The following is a 22,767-nucleotide window of genomic DNA, read 5'->3' as shown; positions in this document are numbered from 1 at the left end:
ATAATGTTTCTAGTATAACGGTGTTGCATGGTATGCGTTTGGTTTCTGCACTGTGCTTAGAAGAAGCTTGTATTTTAATTCAGCATTGTAGCATTAGATACAAGTTAATTTTTGAAATGGGAATTTGCAGGGTTTTCCTTGATTTTTCACATGGCTTGGAATAAGTGATAAAGTTTTTCACTTCTTATGGTACTCCGAAAATTCTCTTGTCCTAAAGGGTACATTAATTTAGAAAGTCATCTGTAGAGTAGTGCTGAGCAGATGAACTCCCAATGATGAAGTAAACATTTGTTATGTCAAGGGATGCACATAGCTCTTCCGTTGAGTCTAATACAACCTAGCACTGATTTGTTTGTCAAAAGGTCTTATATCTGAACCTGTTACCAGTGAGGAAAATTCCTTATAGCACAATAATGTAATATTGTTAGATTGAAAGACATAAACTTCTCAGGGCTATTTATTTATTAGAACGTAGACAGCCTCCAGATATTCGAGCATCAGGTATTTTTAGAGAATGTAACACAATTTTATTTGCAGCTAATTTGTACGGTAATCTGGTTTTTAGGATCATAGGCTAATTCAGGTTGGAAGAGACCTCGGGAGTACTCTGATCCAACATCCTGCTCAAACAAGGTCAGCTGCGAGATCAGACTAGGTTGTTCAAGGCTTTATCCAGTCTGGTCTTTAAAACAAAACTGTCTTAAAAGACAGAGACTACAGAACCTCTCTGGGCAAATTCTGCTGCTTCTAGACTGTTCTTATAGGGAATATGTTTTTTCCTGCATCCAGTCTGAACCTCTCTTGTTTCAACTTAACACCCATAGCCTGTCATCATCCCGCCATGCACCTCTGTGAAAAACCTGGCTCCATTTTTGTGATAGCCTTCTCCCTCTGAAAGCTTCAGTCTCCTCCAAACTTTCTTTCTCTGGTCTGAACTAGCACTGGCCCCTTAGCATCTCTCTGCAGGACAAACAATCCAGTCCTGAGCATCCCTAGAGGCCCTCCACTGAACTCTTTTCACTATATTTATCTCTGTCTTCTGCTGAGGCTCCAAAAATCAATGTTGTACCTACACATGGTCTATTGAGTGCTGAGCAGAGGGGAATAACCACCTCCTTAATATGTTGCCTTTGCTCCTGTTCATACAGCCCAGGATGCTGTTGGCCTTCACGGCTCACGAGGCACACTGCTGGTGCATGTGCAGCTAAAGCCTGTTCTTTTTCTGCACAGCTGCTTCTTAATCAGTCAGACTTCATCATGTTTTGTTGTCAGGAGCTGTTTCCTTACGCCAAGTATACAATAAGATACATATTTTTAATATCATGTGCTATATTTTTTATTATAATTAAGTTCAACAGAGAATGAAACAGTAAAATCTGTAAAATAGGAGTATTTTTAGAAGCTTATATTTTTTACCTGCCTTAAAATATTAGTTATTTTAATTCTTCAAAGAGCATGCTTTGAACGTCCTATAAACTGAGACTATCAGTTGCAATTCTGCATGGAATGTACTCCAGAAATGAAAGTTAGCATGTATTGGCACTTGATAAAATGATTCACACAGTCTACAATTATTTTATGGCTTAATCAATATTAACTCACAAAAGTTACAACTTTGTCAGCAACATGACAAGTTTTTGGTTTATTTCTACTTGGAAATGATTCTATAATTATCTTAACCATACCAGCAAAAGGAAAAAAAAAAAACCCCTACCTTTTTTTCATAGGTGTTGCTCCTAGATATTGTTTGCCATCCAAAGTGCTTCCCCTTCCATGGACATGATTCTTCTTTTATAGCAGAGCTGGGGATCTCAAGAGTTTGGAGAAAACACTAATAAGGGGAAGCCTAGTAGTGGCCTGTTCAGTAAAGTGTTGTTGATATGCCAGTGTCTAAAATCCTGTTATAATATCTATGTTGTGGTGGCTGATGGCCCTAAAAGAGCTTGGTTTGGCTTAAAGTCAGAAGATTTAGCAAAATAGAGCAAGTGCTACATATTATCCCATCAAAAACGAGGTATCCAATTTATTAAACATAACTGATTCCAGATACTTCTGGAGTAAACAACACTTCTTGAGTTTAACCAGTAGCCTGTTAAATGTCTTGTGGGGAGAACTGTGTTCCAAATGCTAAGAAGTGCTATACGTCTTATGCATACCAGGAGGGTTTGAGTTCAGTACAGTGGGTGAAAGGGGAGACATCTTTCTAATGCAGGGGGTTGCTCACAGCCACAGGAGATATAAGACAAATCTTTCGCTTAAAGAAACAGAACTACAATATATACTTTTAAGAATACAGAAAAACTGATGTATACCCAATACGTCATGGCCAGATTTTTGTGTTTCACCCAGGAAGCCAGAGAGGGATCAGGATATCATCCTTTCATTTAGTTTCTCTAAAGGAACAAAAGGGTAGTGAGTAATGGGGAACTGAAAATAGAAAATGTTTCAATTTTGCACCCAAAACACAGCAAGTTTGGAAATGAATATTTTTTTCTATTAGTCTTTTCTACCCTATTTTCACCTATTTTTCAAAAGTGATGAGAAGCAAAAAGCTGAGCTGCTGCACTTGCATTTGGAAGCATAGGATCTCAAAGACACTGGTCAGATTAGCTTGCAAGTACATGAAAAGGAGTTATGCATCCCCCCTCCTGGGCCACTGTGCTCTGTTTTAACTTTCATTTAAGAAGCTGAGATGGGAACATTACTGTCAGGAGGGCAGAGCTTCTGGGCAGAATAGTGCCACAGTTCTTAATGACAATTTCAGGCAATGTATTTTTCTTTTTTTTTTCAGTCTTTTTAGCTCTTCTTTCTCCCACGTGATAATGATCACATCTGTTACATATATGAGACTTGAGAGGCTTGTGAGAAATCTTCCTGTAATAATGAAATAATGGTCCATCTGTCTTAGCAGAATATGTCTTTACAAGTGCAATCATTATTGTATGAATTTAAACATCCCTTCCTTCTGTCAAAGCACTGAACAGCATGATTACACAAATCAGGTTTCAAATATGCAATGCTTATCTATTGCTTCAGAAGGGAAGAAAATACAGAGACTGCTTCCTTCAGGTTTTGTATAAACAGCAAGATGCCTGGCTCAGATTTCCCAACGAGGCGAAGGACATATGCCTGTCTTCTCTTGGATTTCACAACCTAGGGTCCCTTAGTGTGCTTGGGTGTTTGAAACGACATAGATTGTTCAGTTTGAGTCAAAGCAGTATATTCCTCCCCATTGCTCAATTTCGTATCTTGTAGAAAGTTTTCCTTTATGCTTTAGTGTTTCTTCCACAAAGATAAATCAAATGTGTGCACGTGGCAAGACTTTTATTTAGGGTCTCTTCCTTTTCTGTAGCTTATCTTTCTCTGAAAACAGTGAGGGACATGAAAAGAATAAAATTATGACTCTTGCAAACCATGAAAAGAGGAGTAAAAGGACTGATCAAAGATATGAAACAAATTCACTTCCAGAAGAACTCAGTACACCAGGATGCTTCAGTCTAGAAAGGAGGTGACTATGTATAAATATGATCCACAAGATGAGGAGTGGTAGGAAGAGCGTGGGTGGGGATTGAGCGTTCTTTGCCTATTTCTGCACAAGAATGTAATGTGTTCCCTGCACAGGAACTGGGGCATCAAATGAAGTCTGAAGAGCCAGATTTGAAACAAGCAAAAGGAAGTGGTGGTTCATTGTGACCAGTATTAGATGTCTGGATCTTATTGCCAAAGGAAGTAGGGTTAAAAGTTTAGATTGTTTGAAGAGGAAAGTGGACAAATTTGCAAAAGAGAAGTCCAATGAAGATTAATAAATGAAAAAAAAAACCCCACCATCATGAGGATCAGGAAGTCGTGAGCTGAAAACATATGGAAATTGAAAATTATTAGGAAAGGAGCATTGTGTATGCATGCCCTGTTCTTACTCTTCCTTCCGCATCTGCTTAAAAGCAGTGTTGGTAAGAGGGCTCAGACTTTTGGCCTGAGCCAGTATTCTTGATGAGTTGTTAGTTTTTTTCCCAGATTGATTGCAAAAAAGCAGTTTTATGCAGCCTATGCCTGTGAATCCCAGCAGTTTAGGCAATGGTTTCTAACTATGGCAGATGATACAGTCTGTCACACGTGGCACGTTCTCAATAGCTGAGCATTGCCGTACCAGTGAGGCAGTGTTGGGGAAGTGGCAAAATAGCAGCTAAACTCCACCACATAGGTAAGGTACATCCACTAATATGATTGGCAGGAGCTAACCTCTTCTAGAGGCAGTGTCTCCTCATGCTGCAGAGCTGTAATTCTAGTGTGTAAGTCCTGGTCTGGAATAATGCCATCTAATGCATTGCTTTTAAATGGTCACTGACTCCTCTTGAATTACGGCTTTCACACAAAGTCCTCTTCCAGAACGTTTCTGATGGAGTTACACGTTGCAGCACAGAGTGTTGCCTGGATAGAAGAAGTGGAAAGCTAGACTGGATTTTTAAATGAGAAGTGAAGAACTGAAGAGATCTGGAAATCTGCTCAAGATGACAGGGCTCAGGAGAAGAAAGCAGTACAGTTTTCTCTGGTGGGGAAACCAAGACAGAAGATTGTAGTTAAAGGGAGGGAGTGGGAATCCACTTAAAATAAAGTGTGATGTGCTAAATATATGGCATATAATATAGCTACACAGACAGACATGTACAATTCAATGCTACTAGTTCAAGAAAGATAAAGTAATATCTTTAAGCGGAACGTCTAGGCCACTGGTGAAATTCTGCTTTTTTAAGTTGTTGCAGGAGATGTGTTTTCCCTGAATCAGAGAGGGCTGTTTTCAAACCTTTGCTGTAATAATTCACTACTGGAGGTGCTAACACTCTAGGGTCTATGAGAAAATGAGTAAATATAAAAATCATCTAGTATTCAAATAGACCTCCATGTGTATCAGTTGTGATCATATATTGAAAGCTTCTTCAAAGGCATGTCATTATACTGTTGTCATCATTAAAGAAGCCTGTATATGTTGGTGAAAGAATCCTGGAAAGAGAATTCCCATATGTCATCATATTGAGTGATAGTAAATCTAGCCATAACTGTTCCCTTATTGCAAAAAGATAATGTTAACCTAATTAAGAAACAGAAAAAAATATCTTATTTTTGCTTAGGGAGGTTTCATCAGTTAATAAATTATTGTATTTTTTACTTTGTAGGATAGTTTTAACTGAAGATCTCAGACAATGTCAAAAGAGTTTGTTCTTTAGCCTCATAATTTTAATCAGATAAATGGTACAAATTTTCCAAATCCAATACCACACAGCATTAATGTGTGGAAGGGTTCATGTGTTTATAGCTATTCTCTTCCTTTTAGTGCTACAACACTTATTACAGTTGTGAACATTTTCTTAATATATTTTGTGTTCAGAGGTTAAAGGAACTGATAAGATGGATCTGATCCAGGCCCTTTAAGAATAGTCTTTTCTATGTTTAGGTGAATTCCTATTAAGATCTTATTGCAGACTTCCACATATATTTTATAGTGATTTTACATGACTGGATTGTCATGAATTAGAATTCACCTTTCCCTCAATAGCAGCAGGATTCCTAAGCGTTCTCTGAGGCTTCTTGAAAGAACTCGTAAGTGCTCTGTGTAGAAATTAAAGACAAACTACCAACAGTAAGAATAGGTTCTAATCAGAGAATAAAAATCTGTGAAGATAAAGCTGAAGAGAATGCATTTTAATATGAGATTAAAAATGAACCAAGTGTTGCGTTATGCAAAGTTGATTTGTTACCAAAAGAAATCTGTAACAAATGATCAAAAGTTGTGTTGCTAGAATTTAGATTTCCTTTTTTTTTTGTTTGACTTTCTAAGGCTGCTAAAATCATTATATTTCAATAGGCAGATTCTGATCTGAATTTATGACCAGATTTCTGTACAGCAGCTTCGAATTCATCGTGTTACAGGGATCAGAATCTGTCCCCAAGAGTCTAACAAAATTAAGTACAGTAATGAAATTGACACCAGTAAAAAGTGGAAAAGAGTTATTTACTATAATTCGTGTAACTGGGTAGTATCATGCTGTGCTGTTACTCATCATGCTCCTAGTTGAAGACAATATATTCTCATGTCTGTGCTGTTAAATTGAAAAAACAGTGTTGATCCAAAATTCAAGACCTCTGAGAAGAGAACAAATCTGTTAGAATCATTTTATGAGTATGTCATTACCGTTCACATTTTTTTATCTTTGCAGTTTGCTGTTCCAGAAGACAGTCCTGAACTTGCTGCTTTTTTATATAATACCACAATTTCTCATTACATCAGGAGAAGGGATGTTCCAGTGGCAGAACTTCACAGGAAGAACATTGCAAAAATATTGGTGAGCTATCTAAAAATGATAAACTGGGACTATGCATGCAGTATATCAAGGTGGCAGTTGATTTGACTGCAATTTATTTACAGAATTTAAAATATTTTTCCAAGTGGTTTTTTACCTCTCTGTTTGAAACATTTTATATTACGTATCAACATGCCACAGGTTAACAATTTTATTTAACAGATTTTTATATTAAAGATCATCATGCCAAACTCCTGGCTATCTTACTCCTGACTGCTTGCAGACAAACCTCTGTGGTCATACAATGTCATACTTAGCACAGGGAATTTTAGCACAGATTTTGATAGTGGGCCACTCTTCCACAAACTAAATTTCAGATTTGGACTTCCAAAAGGTAGGTCTCTTGTTAACTTGACTCCTATAATTTTGTCTCTTTTGTAAAGAGTAGCTCACACCTAAAATTAATGTTTTCGTGTAAAGTAATGGTTCTGGCATACAAATATTTTGGGGTATATTTTTTCCCTCTCAGTAAGTACTTACATATATATTGAAAAATGAGACTCTTTCCCTTTACGATACCATAAGTAAAGCAAATGAGACAGGTTACTGCATTTTTAACACTCCAGGCAATGCTGGAGCAAGAGCAAAGACCTCTCTTCCAGGAAAATCATTCTGATTAGTCAGCCTGGTACCTGAGTATTTCGACTTGGCTGCATTTTCATGAGGTTGTTTTTTTCCCATTCCTGTATTCAATGTCCCATGTTATGTTTATCATACTTTAGCACCGTAGATATCGGCTCCTCTTGCCCAGCGGCTGTGTTCAAACTTGGTGACCTTGAGGTCATTTGTGCGATTCATGCAGTTAGTGCTTTCCATCTGTTTTTATGAACTTCAGGGAGTTTCTTTCATGCTGTCTTATTAAGCTGCTTACTTCAAGCTCATGTTTGAATTCCTTGACATCACCAGAATTTGGTAGGAAGAAAAGAGCCTCACAAACCTATTCTGAAGTAAGAAAGTAAACAAAGTATTCTGGAGTAATAGAATAATTCTGCTGCTTCTGAAACTTTATTTAGCAATTTTTGTGACAGGAAGAAGATAGAATCAGAAAGTAATGAATACCATAATGTTGTTACGAACAAAATCACAGATGAGCACATTTTAAACAATAATCACTGTTGGTTCCTATGTAATTCTTTCATCAACCTAATACCCTGGGAAGAGTCTGATTCCACTGGGATTGAAGGAAAAATGTCTGGGCTTTCGAAGACATATCAGTCAATAACCACAGAACACTTAATCCATTCTTCAGTAATATCTTAATTATCGGTTATGTTTCTCAGTGATTAGGCTCATATGCTGCCAACATAGAAATTGCTGCAGCAACTGAAAGTGTTTAACGAATTTCTTAAGTATGTACTGTATGTACTGTGTCTGCATCTTAAAATACAAAGCAGAGCTTTTTCAGCTGCTTGACGTAGACAGATAATATTTAGTCTGAGTACTTAGTAGTATCAAATAGGCATTACGATGAGCAGTCTTCTAATACAATATGATTTTGATAAGCCCAAATTAGGATAGGATGTGGTACAGTGCTTATAACTGGACATATAGCAGGACTTTTCCAGGATGGGCACAGAAAAGCAATATGTCGTTTGTTCAGTTAATGTCTCAATTCTGTGTGCCTTCATAATTACATATAATACATCCAGAAAAACTAAGGGGTTTTTTTACACATTGGAAATATATACTGAAAGTGAATGTTGCTTTGGAAAATTAGTGATTGGCCAAAGGTAATTGTCTCTAAAAATTCGTGATTTTTTGTCAGGAATAATGAGTTATTTTCATAAAAACATTTTCACAGAATGGAAAAATGTTCTGAGAACCTCTTACACTATTTATACTGTTTATTAAACATTTGGTTTCTGTTCCATTAGTTCACATGTCATGGTGTTCTGAAATTCACTACAAGCTAAATGCATTATTAAGAAAACAGAAATACATGTTCAGGTCCTAAAATGTCAGCCCGAAGTAGACTTTTTTGAATACCAATGATATATCTTGTTAATATGTGTTTTTGGCAACTATGATTAATGAAGAGAGCTCTCCTCCTTCCTGCAAAATAAATAAATGATTGGAGGATGTTTAAACATGAAAAGCTAAATAAACAGATACTTTGAAATATTCATTTTTTAAAAAGGTTACTGTTGCAGGTTCCAGGTTTTACAGTTTTATTTTCAAGCAGATTTAGAAAGCAGTAATGAAGCACACAGCTTCTACTTAACTTGTGGTAAGACAGAGCTTTGTGACGAAAGCTGCCTATAAAGATACAGGATCCCTTAAGGCTGTTTTCAGATGCGCTACATACATCATCATCTCGTTTTCTGAAGCGTGGGCTTTGGTAATGCAGCCATTCTCACTCTGCCGAGGCAACATACTTGTGGAAACCTAACTTTGCTTTTGGGGTCACAAGACCTTCTGTCATGAGTATCAATAAACTGTCTGCAAGAGGAAGATTCGCTGTTGTGTTATGAAAAATATGAATTAATTAAAACCTCAGCCTTCCTACCGAATCAAACCAAAACTTTTCAGGTAAAACTCATTTATATATGTAAACCTATACATTTTTTTAAACACACTTCTAATCATTTTTTCTTTTAGAAAATTTTTCTAATCCCCAAGCAACTGCATAGTTTCTGTGGTTACCCCACGAGACTCTGCTCCTTCCCTTCTGTGGCTTCTGGTCAGCTTTTAATCTTTATTTGTGACATTGTTCTGGCAGACTTTAGCAAAATATATAATTTGGAGTTGTATTGCTTATCTTTTGTCTTCAGTCTGGTGTATGAGCCAGAATCACTGCTCATCGGGAACATTTCATGGACAACAAGTTTAAAGTAGAGCAGCTAATGGAGCTCTGCAAATGTTCTGGCTGCTATAATGTAAGCATCAGTAAGAAAAGCAGGAAAGTTAGAAGAGGGGAAAGATTTAAGAACGTAAATAAAGACTTCAGCCATAGAGAACATTAGAAAAAAGTGTTGAAATCATTTAAAAATGACTGATAGATGAAGGCAAAGCACGTGCTTCTTCAAAGGATTGATAAGTATCTGGACCTTTTAAGAGTTCTTCAGAGCAGATATTGTTGAAATTTATAACTTTGATTTTCGTTACTACAGGTAGGTGGTTGTATTCATTGATGATGCAAAAAGAATCTCCCCCTTGGTTTATAGTTCTCACAGTTATGCGACTACTTAACTCTTTAAGGGAAAGTTGATCTATTTTATTTATAGCATTTGAAAATTATTCTATACATTTTCTAAGCATAGACGTGGCTTCCCTTTATTTTGTGCACAGAACTGTACAAATGTGAAGTGTGTCCTAATTTCTTGCACTGTGGGACAGCTGGAAAGAGGGAAGAGTGCAGCACTGAAGATCAGATCCCGGCTGTGGGCCCAAACATTCCTGGAGGTAATGCACACAACTAACTCTTTCTATGCATAAAGACCCCTGCATCTTTTATTTGGCCAGATATTTAAAAATACAAATGATTAAATTAAATGGGCCAAATCCTTTTTGTTATCACTTTCTTTGAAGACATAATCTCACTCGTTCCTGTTCAGGTTACATGCATGCTGCTTACTTTTTTTTTTCTCACTATCACTCCCTCTCAAATTCATGCCCTGAAACTTATCTGAATATTACAAGATTGTTTTTAAACACCTTTCCTAGTTTTATCTCTGCTTTCCAACTAGCCCATATCAATAATCTACTTGGTCTCTGTGATGTGCTCTGCATTCATCACGTCTTTCCCCCAATGAAATGTTATCCTTGCAGCCAAACAGTATATGGTGTGCACTGTGTCCAGATAAAAAAATGTTACTCATTCTTGTTAATCTAGGGAAGGGTAATATGTAGTGACAATCTGTGTTTTACCACTAAAAAGAAAGGACAGTGCATACCGTGGAAAAAATGAACTTCTCTTTGCAAATTCTTGCATTTCCAACTTCATCTGCTCTCAGAGCTGTATTTACGCAGCATAAGGCAACGGAGTTGCACTATGAGCTGTTACTTCACGGCGCTGGCTATGTGTCTGTATTACTATGGGATTGTCATATCTTTAACTCTGGGCAGTACATTTAGAAATTTATAATTCAGTTTGCTCTTACTAGGAAATAACTGCAGGCCCTATCCTGGTCAAAATGATTGATTATGACCTTCCTTTTTCAAGGAATATAGAATTTCCTAGTCTTTCTATTTGGAATGCAGGAACCTTCCTGTGTTCCCTGTAGCTGTGGGAGAATGATTTATCCCTGCAGTACCTCTTACCTTAGCAAGAGAAGAATTGACGATCTTCAGTTTACAACAGGAACTTTAAATTAAGCTTCTCACACTTTTCAAATTAATTCCTACCTTTCCTCAAATGTGAAAGTAGATAAAAGAAATTCCTCCTTAATTTGCTTTCCTGGAGAAAGGGGAGAGCGGATGGGACAGTATTTACAGAATGTTGAATGCCAGCTCTGTTGCTGACCACCATGCTTCCAAATCCACAATGCATGCATATTTTGGAGGCCACAACTCTCTCTTTGTGTACAAGACTATGGTAGTGGTTACCAAAAAGATGACTTGGAAGGTTTTCTAATTATCTATCAGGACTTTAGGTCACATTCTCTGTTTCTTCTGCAACAGCTCTTAGCACAATTATGACTGAAGAGAGCATAGAACTATCTGGCCTTGCTTGAGAGAAGGTGATTTCTGTCTGTCTCAGTAACAAAGGGCATCCTTTCAGATACTGAATTAATTCCTGATTTGTCAATACATTCTTTTTCTACTAACCATAAATCCCAAGAAATTTTCATATTTTTTCTTCAGTTTCCTTAGCACAAACATAATATTTTAAGAGGAGGAAGATTTAGCTAAGGTGTTTGAAAGGCTAGACTGGATGTACTTAATTTATGTTTGCTCAGTGATTCATTTGCTAATGGGAAAGAGGAGGAAGTTCTGGTTCAAATTTAAGCCCAAAAGTTTGACAGTTTGTATGTCTCTCTGTCTTTCCAAATCTGGGTAACTGGGATGGACATCATTGGTGTAAGCTTTTGCAAAGGTCTTGCAAAATTCTGCAGAGAAAATGCCAGTATGTAAGCTTCTCTGCAGTCACAGGAAAAACATCCATTTGGGAAAATATGATGAGAATTTTATTGCAGTATTTTCTACTTCCAGTAGGAGACTGTTTGATGTTTACACACTGGCTAGTCCTTGTGATATTCAGTTAGGAATCTAATTGCATTAATTCACTGTTTACTAACACATAAAACCAGGCAGAAAGGCAGAGGTATTATCCTTGCCTGGAATTGCCTGGAATCTGCGGTAATTTTGATGACTGCAGCGAGCAAACAATATCACAGTGAACCTTCCCCATCTTCTTCACCGATCAAAAGAGGCAGCTTAGCTCCCTTAGCTACCTACCTTAGTAGGAACTGGATCTGACATATTCCAGAACCAATCAAGTCTTTCTGTTCATCATTCTGCTGGTGAAATCTAATTAACTCCATAAGGGCCAAAGCCAAAGTCTCATGAAAAAAACAAATACATAAGTGAAACCCCTTGCACAGATTCTCAGATGCCAATTTTCTCAAATATTCACAGCTATTTCAGTGAGAGTTAACCTCGTAAAAGTTTTTCAAAGTCGGATTTAGTATGTAACAAGAAATAACTGTAAGAGATTAAAGCTATACAAATTTAATGAGAAACAGAGAGTGTTTCTCTGAGTTTTTGGTTGTGAAAGGCTGTGTGACAGTTGGAACAAACTAGCTACAGAAGACATGACATTTCTTTTTCTTAGTGACTCTTGATAGAGACAATCTTTTTCTAGATTATAAGCCTAGTAAGCCTGACCTTGATTCAGAACAAGGATAACTGTATGAAATTCAGTGGCATGTTTGATGCAGAAGCAGTAGGACTCATCTTACCTGATTTTAGTCATCTGAAAGCTAGATGCTAAGGCTAGAGTAACTCTCTAGCTGGTGACAAGACAGAGAGTCATCTTCAGACGATGCTTTATCTAGCTGATTTGAAACACCTTCTCTGCCTTCCTTCTGATCTGGGTGGTGAAGAAGGGTCAAAGCTGTGCCTTGGGACACGAGTGTGTATAAGCATACCAGGGAATGACAGTGCTGAAGTCCTTTTATCTATTCCTTGATCTTGAATAAATCCTGCTTGCTACGCCTGCACCTTCCTTCACTCAGTGAGCTCAAAGCAGAGATGGAACCTTGCAACAGCCTGTGGGCAGAAGCAAGGATGAGCCATCCTGTAGGCTCCCTGGGTGCAGAGACCTCCTGGGAAACTCTCCTACAAGTAAATCTGGTGCTGACTCCACTGTCTTTATATGTTCTTGCTATCAAACAAGGCTTTTTATGGGCTGTGATTTTACCTTTTATCAGTATCCTTAGGAAACATTCCTGTTTCCTTAGAATAATAACTTTCAAGTCTTGTAAACACTCAGAAAACTCTACTTAAAGAAAAATGGGGTTTTTTCTAAGTAAAAAAGGTAGCCCCCAGAGAACTGTTGCGTCCCCATTTATGTCAAAGAAGTTGCCAGAATAACATGCAACTACTTTACATGCAAACCTGAGAAGAGAGAGAGTAGTGGTGTGATGGGATCTGGTTGCCTTCCTCTCACTCACCTCAAAACTGTTCTTTTTTCACATCTTCTTTTTAAATTAACAGTTATACAGCCATCACCACAAAAGACTGTAGAACATAATTAGTTTCCTAAAAAGGGCACAGTCTGCTCTTACTAAGCATGTAAACTTCTAGTTCCTAAGGTTATTCCAGAAGTAAATTAAAGTATACCCAAAAAACAACTGCTGTTAGCTAGGCTAGAATCTGCAGATTCAAACTGAGGATTAAAATACAGTCAAAATAAACAGGATGTGGTGATTCTGAACTAGCAGGAACTGTTCAAGGCCCAGACTGAACCCCAAAGTCATAGTTTTGTAAAGAAACATAGAAGAAAAGTTTCTCTCTCTCTCTGCAGAAGCATCTCAAACTATGCTAAAGAAAGCAGGATAATGGTCACATACAACATTCCTCAACTGTGTTATAATCTAAAAGAATATATGATGATCTTCAGAAGAAATTTTGTGCTTATGAAAGCTGAGAACACACTGTCTTTATGTGTTTTCTTCTCATAGATATGCTAATCAAACCTGGAAAGTTTTTGAATGAAAGTGATTTATTAATGCTAGGATGAAATAATGCATGTTTCTATTCAAAGTTATGTGGATCAACCTGTGTATTTTGTTGCCACAAAAGATCAGTGTTATATTGGGTAACTACTTCCTCTTCCACTTAGTTTAACTGACAACAGTTGACCCTTTTGCCTCTTGACAGTTGTAATCTGTCACCTCAAACCCCAAACTCCCATAACAAGTAACAGTTAAACGATGTGCAGTGATTAGACATATTTGAGTAAATAAAGCAGCCCAAATTTCTCAACCAGCCAGCAAAGATAGAGACAGACTTTGTTCAAAGGTCAAGAAGAATCACAGACTTTCTTGGATTAACTTCAAAGCCTGGCTGTAAATACGATCCCTCTAGTAATGCTGACTTTTGGATTCATACTTGCTGATCAAGCAAATAATAGCCTGATTCATGCAAAAGAGAAACAACCTTATATGGTTATGTTACGTTGTGTTCTGTTAGGGCTCTATTGTGTCCCCATTTGTTTAATTGTGGTATTTCTGAGTCAACAAAATGAGATCGGAGGAGATCTTTCTTGCTCAGCGTTCTTTGAACTCTGATGGGCACTTTTAATATAAGACTCAGGAGCTGACTAGTAAAACATCCATATCATCTGTCTGATTTGTGACATCCTTACAGGCTCCAAGCTCTTTGGACACTTACAGCACTGTGGGAAGTGGAACTCAGCTCATTCTTGACTATTATTTCAGGCTGTATTCAAAGTTCCTCACAATGGTAAAAATCTCCTTCTGAGAGAGCTTGGGGAGGCAGTATGTAAAAAATCACAGAGGGTGTGTGAGGTTCCCAAGAGATTTGAAGTTTATTTCCTTTTAATGTTATTGAATTGATGTTATTACATTGTTTCTCTCTTGACTTTTGGATGGATCTAGATGTTTGAATTTGGCACCCCTGACTGCATGAACTTGAATAGCTAGAAGGCAGAAAAATCTAGTTTTAATCTGAGAAAACTGAAAAACAACAGAAAAATGGCAGCCACGCTGTAGTTGGGTGCTCCCTTAGTACACAAAGCCTTGTTTTGGCTTCTATGTTAAATATTTATTTCAGTGTTTCTGAACATGCACTGCCTCTGTTTCTTTTAGGTGCCTAAAAATGGAAACGTGTTTGGCATAATAAAGGTGATAGGTGCTACAACACCCAGATTTTAAGTACCTGGCCCCAGACTGGTACCCAAAACCTGAAACTAAATACCGAGGCTTCCTATACAACATACAGAGACAAGGAAGTAGCTCAGACAAATTGACTTCCAGTAACCATCAGGGTGGTGTGTGAGGGCTATCCCTTATCTGGAGGATAGACACCCAGATCAGGACTAAGCAGAAATATTTCTACTCTCTTGGAGGACAGAAGCAGAAAAATACTTAGGAGATACCTATAGCATTACTTGGAGCACTTAAAGAGGACTTTGTTTCTTAAATATTCAGTGGCAGAAGCTAGAGCTGGCAATCTAGTAATTAGAGAATTCATGATTGGAAGATGTGAGTTAAATTCCCTCCTCAGTTGAGAAACCCCTCATCTCTGCTTTATAGAATGATGGTGTTCGCTTCTGCTGAAGATGCACCTCTACAAGTCTGGAAGGGCATAGAAAATGAGAAAGAGGTTGATGTATTACCTTGTTATTTTGGGCCATCAGCTAGAGCTATAAGTCCTTCCAGTCCTCTCATCCTCTTTTGCCTTCATTTCCTGGCACCAGGAACCATCATCGCCATTAGAGTGCATGTTCTAATTGCACTTCCTTGATGAGAGATTTTGTTGACAATCTCCATATTTTACTGCTAGTGAACTCAGAGACTCTTTTTAACATTGCAGAAATTCTCTCGGCCAGGTAATGCTTTTGAGACAGTGATTCAGTTTAGCTGCACAAAGGCCGTTTGAGGCAGAATGGAGATAAGCAGAGCAGTAAGCCCACACAGACTGTCCTCTGTGCAGCACATGTGTGTTTGCAGACCCCTGGCAGTCAAAACAGAATTGAAATGGTAGAGATGGATGGTCCAAGACAGGTAAGAGATCTAGATGTTGTATAGTCTCCTTTATTTAATCACTTTCCTCTTTCTCCTTTTTACTATGGGAGCAATTATTCCATCTGTAAGTGGGATATGACCCCAAGGAACTATAGTTTCTATCCTCAGCATCCCCCAGAACAGAATCTCTTTCTGTGTCCACTGGAACACATCTCAGTCAAGGTAAGCTTGCTTAGTGTTTTCAAAGCATAATTCTGCAGCCAGCCTAAATTCCCCATCTGTGGATGGAAGTGGGAAAGCAGCAGAAAAATCAGTGAGAGAAATATCTTGTTCTCTCCTAAATTGCCATGTATAAATGTATATGGAAGTTTAAGTAGATGATTTTAATTCAGGCTGTGAATTAAATGCCATGGATTAGATGCACTGACCTTTACACTACATTTAATAACAAAAGGAGGAAGTTGTCAAAGAAATCTGCCTTTATGTCAAACAAAAGTTGTTATTTCAAAAAACAAAAGAAGTAAAAAAGGCAACTGTGTGTGGCCAAAAATATTGTATTATACTAGAATTGGTTGTTTATGTGGAACGAAGACTAGAGAGAAAGAGACCTTGGCACTGGGCTGAACTAGCCGGAGGGTTTTTTGGGTGTGGGCTTGTTCTATTTTCATTCATTTTTCTTCAAAATAATGTCAAAATGCTAACTAGAGCAGAAGATGAGATGCTTGCTAGATGTGCTGAAGTATAGGTTACATTAGGGATATGAAGAAATAAACATCATCATTGATAACCATTATAATCTGTATATTGAAGTGCTCTGAAATCACAACAAAATGTCTGCTTCTACTGTAATTCAAAATACTCTGTTTAAAAGAAATTAAAAGATATAATATGTGAAGTGTAAGAAGTTAATGATAGAGATGAGCATGTGTTCGTTTTTCAGAGGAGTTGTACTGTCTTTGATCACAGATACGTTTGCGTAGACATACCTTCTTGTGACAAATAGCACAAGTACTTTTTGGCCATACACAGAGTCATACATATTTTTTTTAACAAATTAATACAGGAACAAATAGTAGTATGACCTCTACACTCACTTTTATGTATGCTACTCTGTTTGTTGGCAGTAGTTCAAGTTTTTGGAGGGATGGGTCAAAGAAATAAAGCTAATGAATTCCCAAAGCATATATTTAAAATTTAACATCATATTGCTTACTCTCTAGTCTCTAAAATGTGCCAGACTCCAGCAGACATGAAGGGAAACAAGTTTTAATCAAGCAGGGCAAATATTGTTATAACAGCACTGAACTCCATGCGCAATAAACATTAAGTTTTGGAGGGAGAATTCCACTGCAACATGCAGCTTGCAATAGAGAAAGTACGTGCCCGTCATTTAGAGTGACTTCATTGGGCTACGTCTCAGGTAGTATTTCAGGGAAATTGAACAGTTCTCCATAGAGGCAGTGGAACAAAGTCATTCTAGGAAGGCTCTCCAGTAGTTAAACTCTTCAAACCTGCAGAGGAACAATGACCTGTAAGTCTTCTTCAAGCTGCCAGAAGTTCTATTCCTCCTACCTTCACCCTAGCTCCCTGTGGGTCAGGTATGTCCCTGCTTTTTTATTCTGCTCTCTGACTAGGATGCCTCCATATGCATCTCCAAGACGCTTTGGGGAGACTTCAGGTCTTTGCTTGAGCTTTCTGCAGAAACCACCAGCATTCCACTGGAGCCTGGAGAACTCTACTTCTAATTGTCCAAGATTTTCTAGCCTTTCCCACATTATTTCTGTTTGTCTCGATTGTACTTAGGGAAACACTGCATTCAACATTTATTGGGAACACTTTCCTTTATTTCTGGATGCTTCTGTGTCTCACAACTCTTAAAGAAAACAAAGGCTTCAGTTCAAAAACCTATTTGTAAAACAAAATTATGTAGAGAGAGAGAATCCTTACAAATACACTCGTGGGGACCATTAATGCAACCCAAGCAACACAGGAGATGGCCATGCTTTGTCTGCTTATCAGGATACTGAGAAACTACTGTCTCAGTGACACATACAAGAGCAGGGTCTGCTTTTTCTAACACAAAGAGAATCTTGAAAGACCAGTGTCACCAGGGCTGGGCTCCCTCCTGTTGGTCACTATACACTGACGTTTACAAATAGCAAATTCCTTCTCCCTCTGAGCCATAATGAAGTCCCCAGCTTGAATTGCAAACCGAAGATCCTGCTGCTTCCAGTAAACACCAAATATTTAAACAAATGCTAGTTTAAAAATGATATGGTGAAGAAAGGCTGTTTCTCACAAATAACTTTAAAATTATAAACAAGGCTGTAGGAGAGACAGCTGCCTGTATCTTGAAGGTGTTGGTAGAAGGAAAAATCCTGATTGCAACTGATGCTGACCACAGTCATTGTTTTAAAGTCCTTTGCTACAAACACATAATTCTGTGAGTGCAGGAAAATATTCTCTAGTCTTTTATATTCCTTATTTCTATAAAGTATGGATATGTGCAGCATTTCTGGGAGTCTAATGAAGGCTTGAGGACAGTTGATAGCTGTGAGCACAACCCAAGGTTATTAACCCCAGCCAAGCATTAATTCACAGGAAGTATCCTTCTCTGATGTTCTTATTGCTGATATAAGCTGAAAATGAAATAAGCCATGTATAGTCAGTGAAAGGATTTATTTTTCCACGAGTACTGTGTTTTCTTCACATGATGTTTCAAGAGAGCTAATGCCTTTACTGTACCTTAGCCAACCAGGGTACATGTCTAATGTCTGCTTCTTTAATAATATCACATATCCTGCTCTCTCCTTTACAGATTACTTTTGTAAGTCATATAAATCATATCCAGAATCCTGCTTAATATTAATTGCTTATAATTGAAAAAATAAGACTTTTTTCAAGGTTTTTTTTTTTTTTAATGTAAATCATTGCACAAATACAGAAATACGCTGGTACTTTTTGTGAGAAGTCTAGTGCTGCAGAATAAAAGTTAAAGAATGGCTTGAGTCTGAAAATGGAAAATAATTAGTGTGATACAGAAAGATTATTTATCTAAATACCATCTCATAGATGTCCTGCACCATGAAAGTGTGTAAAATATATTTGATTTGACAAGTCCAGTATTAGATCAGTCTGTTTTTCATTTCAGTTATTGGTGATTGAAAGGGTAGATGCCATCTACATTAAGGAGCTGATTTGACTGTCCCTGTGTAATCATTTAAAGCAGTTTCCTTCATATTCCTCGTTCCTAATATAAGTCCCAAGGAGAACTTAAATGTTCTGACAATAAATGTTAGACTGCTCTCTATATTTTAGAAGAACAAAATTTAGGCATAGCCAAATGAGTTCCAGAAGGCAATAATGTGTGAGCTTCAAGTCACCAGTGAACACACTGGAAGAGAAAGCAAAGGTTTAAAAAGAAGACAGAATGGACAAGGCAAATACCGGAACCACAATCCTGGTTCTCAGGAGAGCCACCTTCAGCTTTTTCAGGGAATTGCTTGGCAGAGCTCCATGGGAGATGTTCCTGCAAAAAGAGGAGTCCAGGAGAACTGGTGATTCTCCAGGCTAACCTCCTTTAAGCTCAAGAACTGTCCATCCTGACATGCGGGACGTCAAGGAAAGGTGACTTAAGGACTAAGGACTGGAAGAAAGCAAATGTCACACCTATCTTCAAAACGGAGGATCCAGAGAGCTGCAGATCAGTCAGCCTGATTTCAGTTGCTGAGAAGGTGATGAAGAAAAAAAAAAAAAAAAAGAAAACAGGTGGAAGTCATTTGAAAATATTTGAAGCACACTAAAGTGATTTGGAGTTGTCGGTGTGGATTTACAAAGGGCAAATGATGCTTGACTAGCCCGATAGCTTCCTGGGATGAGATAATGAGGTTGCCTTGGTGTATGAGAGGAGAGCACTCGTTGGGTTTTAGCTTGACTTTAGCAAGGTTTTTGACACTGTCAGAATGAATGAAGATAGGTGGACAGAGCGGTGGGCTGAAAACTAAGTGAACTGCCAGACTTGAAGTGTTGTGGTCAGCAGCATGAAGTCCAGCTGAAGGTCCATCAGTAATGGTGCACCCCAGGGGTCAATAATGGTGCCAATACTATTTAACATCATCAGGGACCTGGATAACGGGACAGAGCAGACTTTCAGCAAGGTTGTATATGGTGGTAAAGTGGATGGAGTGTTTGATACGCCAGATGGTTGTGGTGCCCTTCGCACAGCCTTGACAGGCTGGAGAAGTGGGTTGGCCCAAGTTTCATCAAGTGTGACAAAGAGAAATGCAAAGTCCTCTACCATACGAGGAATAACCCTGTGTACCACTACAGGCTGGTGGCCAAGCAGCTGGAAGGCAGTGTTCTAGCAAAGAATCTCAGGGTCCTGGTGGACACCAAGTTGAACATGAGCCCAATGTGTTGTGCCCTTACAGCAAAGAAAGTCAACAGCCTCTTGAACTGCATTAGGAAGAACGTTGCCAGCCAGTCAAGGGAAATGACTCTACCTTTCTATTGAGCACTGGTGAGACGGATCTGGAGTGCTGTGTCCTGTCCTGGGCTCCCTGAGACAAGTGAGACATGAACATACTGGAGCAAGTCCAGCCATGGGCTACAGTGATGTTTAAGGACTTGGAGCATCTGGTATATGAGGAGAGGCTGAGAGAGATGGGATTGTTCGGTCTGGAGAAGGCTCAGGTGGAATCTTATAATCTTGTATAGACATCTGATAGGAGAGAGTAGAGAAGACAGAGCCTGGGGCTTCTAAATGATATCCAGTAACAGGACAGGAGAAAAGCATAAATTGAAATACAGGAAATTTATTTTAGAAACAGATTAGTTGACTTTGAGAAGAGCATGGTAACCAGTCAGCCATCCTTTCTCCAGATAAAGACAAGAAAATCCAGGATGTGGTTGGAATGCCGGATCTTCTGTCTGTAACAAAGTAACAGTGAAACTGAAACATGTCCGATTCAAAGTGATCTACAAGAGTTACTTGATACCTGATGTACTTTCCTCCAAAGCTGATTCCAGACAGTGATGATGTGAAGAGCTCAACAGGGTTCAAAATATGTGTATTGCAAATGTTTGTATCCATTGTAGGAAATCTTCCAGCCATTAAGATTCTTTTAAGGGGGACACACTTTCACATGTTGGTGCTTATGTGAGTTCGTTACAGATGTAGGCAGATATTTTTCCAGTGGGCATACCAGCACTTAACTGTCATTTCAAGGCAGTTTGCACAGTGGGAGATTGTTGGTGAGGCCAGAACAGCACAATGAGACATAGAATTGGTCAGATGCAGTGTGTCAGTGCCTACATTGCTTCCAAATGAGGCTGAAGCACTAATTAAAAGCCACACCATGAGCTGTATAATGTAACATATTTCATTTGTTCTGAACCAGGGAAGTTAATGCCTAGTCTAATCTAATAATACTTTTTAAATACAAGCCAGTATAAATGAAACACAGAGAACTGACAGAGGTACATTTGGGTTTTTTTTTTTTTTCTGCATACCTTTGGATTTGTTGAAGTGCTGCATGAGAGCTGTATCAATATTTTACTAGATAGCCAGCTAAATAGTGATGTTTGCTCCTATTGTTCTTTGATGGGAAGGCACAGCCATTCCTCTGATGCCATAAGGGAGCTCTACCAGCTTGGTCTCAATAGAGACCTGGAAACCTTCTCATGGTACCCGTATTTGTTGTTGGTCCTGGTGAGAAGGGGCAGGATTTTAAAACAGAGACCCCATAAGCCTCCCTCCTGCTTGAAACTCACCGCTCAGTATTTCAGAGAGAAATACGAGAAGCAACTGTGTGTGTCTTTCTGCACATCTAACACTTCGTCCTCATTTGAACGTGCAGTCTTTGTATTTCAGCTTTAGGCTGTATTATGTATTTGCTGGTGGACATGTACAGGTTCCGGGGTTACTGTACCCTTTACCAGAAGAAACCAGCTTTGTCTTAGGAAATCAGTGCTCTGTAATTTTTCTCTATTTCTCATAATGCTTTTAAGTATAGACATGGCTTTTAACAATTTCTTTTTCTTTGTAATTTCAGAGAAAGAATGATCTCTACACACTTTCCTCCAATGTGTCCTTCGAAGTTAAGAGCATGCCATATAAAGTGCAACCAGCAAAACTTCCCGAGGGAAGCATAACAGTAAGTAACTGAAAATTATATCTTTATATGAAGCACATGTATTTAGTCATTCCAATCACAGCTGTGAAATTTTTATAGATGAAAATATTGAGATCAGTGTTTCCTGTGTTTCTAGTTTAAATTCCTGAAATAATACCTAAAGGAAATACCATTATTGCTTTCTGTGGAAGTTACTGATACATGATACTAAGCTAATATGATTTTTAAATAATTTCTCACAGCATTAATGTGCAGACTGTTTTGCAATCAGGATAGATTTTTCATCCAGAAGAAAACAACAAAACTGTGAAAGCAAGTATCTAATTACCTTGGTTTGGGTAAAAAAAAAATTGAAGGAACTTTTTTGTGCAAAATCCAAAACCTTGTCAGATTTAGAGATCTTGCTCTTCTCCCAGTCAGCAGTTCTCTCACAAAAGCTTATGGATTATCTATGGCAACTTCTCTCTTATCTTTATTAAGCTTCTTTGATACCCTGATTTTCAGAAAGATCTGCATGCCTCTATAGGGTTTCCACCTCACAACACATCAGGAGCAAGATATGAAATTAACTGGTATTGCCTACAGACATGATAGACAGACAGACAGACAGATAGATAGATAGATAGATAGACAGATAGATAGATAGATAGATACTAAAGTACCTGTCTAATTTGCAGACTGAAGTTCGTATGGCTCTGTATTATTCTATGAAAAAATCATCTTGGAGGCATAAGTTTGATTGAATTGTTTGCTGGTGCCAAAGTTTTGGATAACAATTTAAAGGAATTTACTCCTTGTGGTGGCTGATACCATAGCTAAGACTCACTCTATTTTGTCACTACTGGTAGAAATAAGTAAAATATGAGTGCAGAATTTGATTCTAGTATAAGAGTAATCTGAAATTTGAAGGCTTATCATTCTTATCTTTATAAAGATTTGTCATTTACAGTCCTCCTTTTAAAAGGTAAGCTCAGCACACTTTGCCAAGTTGAACCGTGGTGGAAATACTACATCGTATCAGTCTGTTGATATGTAATAGTAGAGAACAGAATATTTTCTTATGGGCAAAACCAACATAATAAGAATAATACACTTCACAGTTTACTTTGAATGTATTTTAGAGGA

The 22,767-nt window shown here is 38.0% G+C and overlaps 1 protein-coding gene across 1 annotated transcript in view; it reads left to right on the top strand.

Annotated features, from left to right (window-relative positions):
* ITGA8 (integrin subunit alpha 8) overlaps positions 1-22,767 on the top strand; it is a 108,609-nt gene that overhangs the window by 73,174 nt on the left and 12,668 nt on the right. Inside the window, exons 26-28 of the mRNA XM_054059621.1 lie at positions 6,213-6,338; positions 9,645-9,758; positions 21,562-21,663. Of these exons, the coding sequence (XP_053915596.1) occupies positions 6,213-6,338; positions 9,645-9,758; positions 21,562-21,663 (342 nt within the window). The remainder of the gene's footprint in view (positions 1-6,212; positions 6,339-9,644; positions 9,759-21,561; positions 21,664-22,767) is intronic.

The sequence above is a fragment of the Cuculus canorus genome, chromosome 2 (genome assembly GCF_017976375.1).
Source record: "Cuculus canorus isolate bCucCan1 chromosome 2, bCucCan1.pri, whole genome shotgun sequence".
Classification (NCBI taxonomy): Eukaryota; Metazoa; Chordata; class Aves; order Cuculiformes; family Cuculidae; genus Cuculus; species Cuculus canorus.
This window is presented reverse-complemented; position numbering and strand designations above follow the sequence as displayed.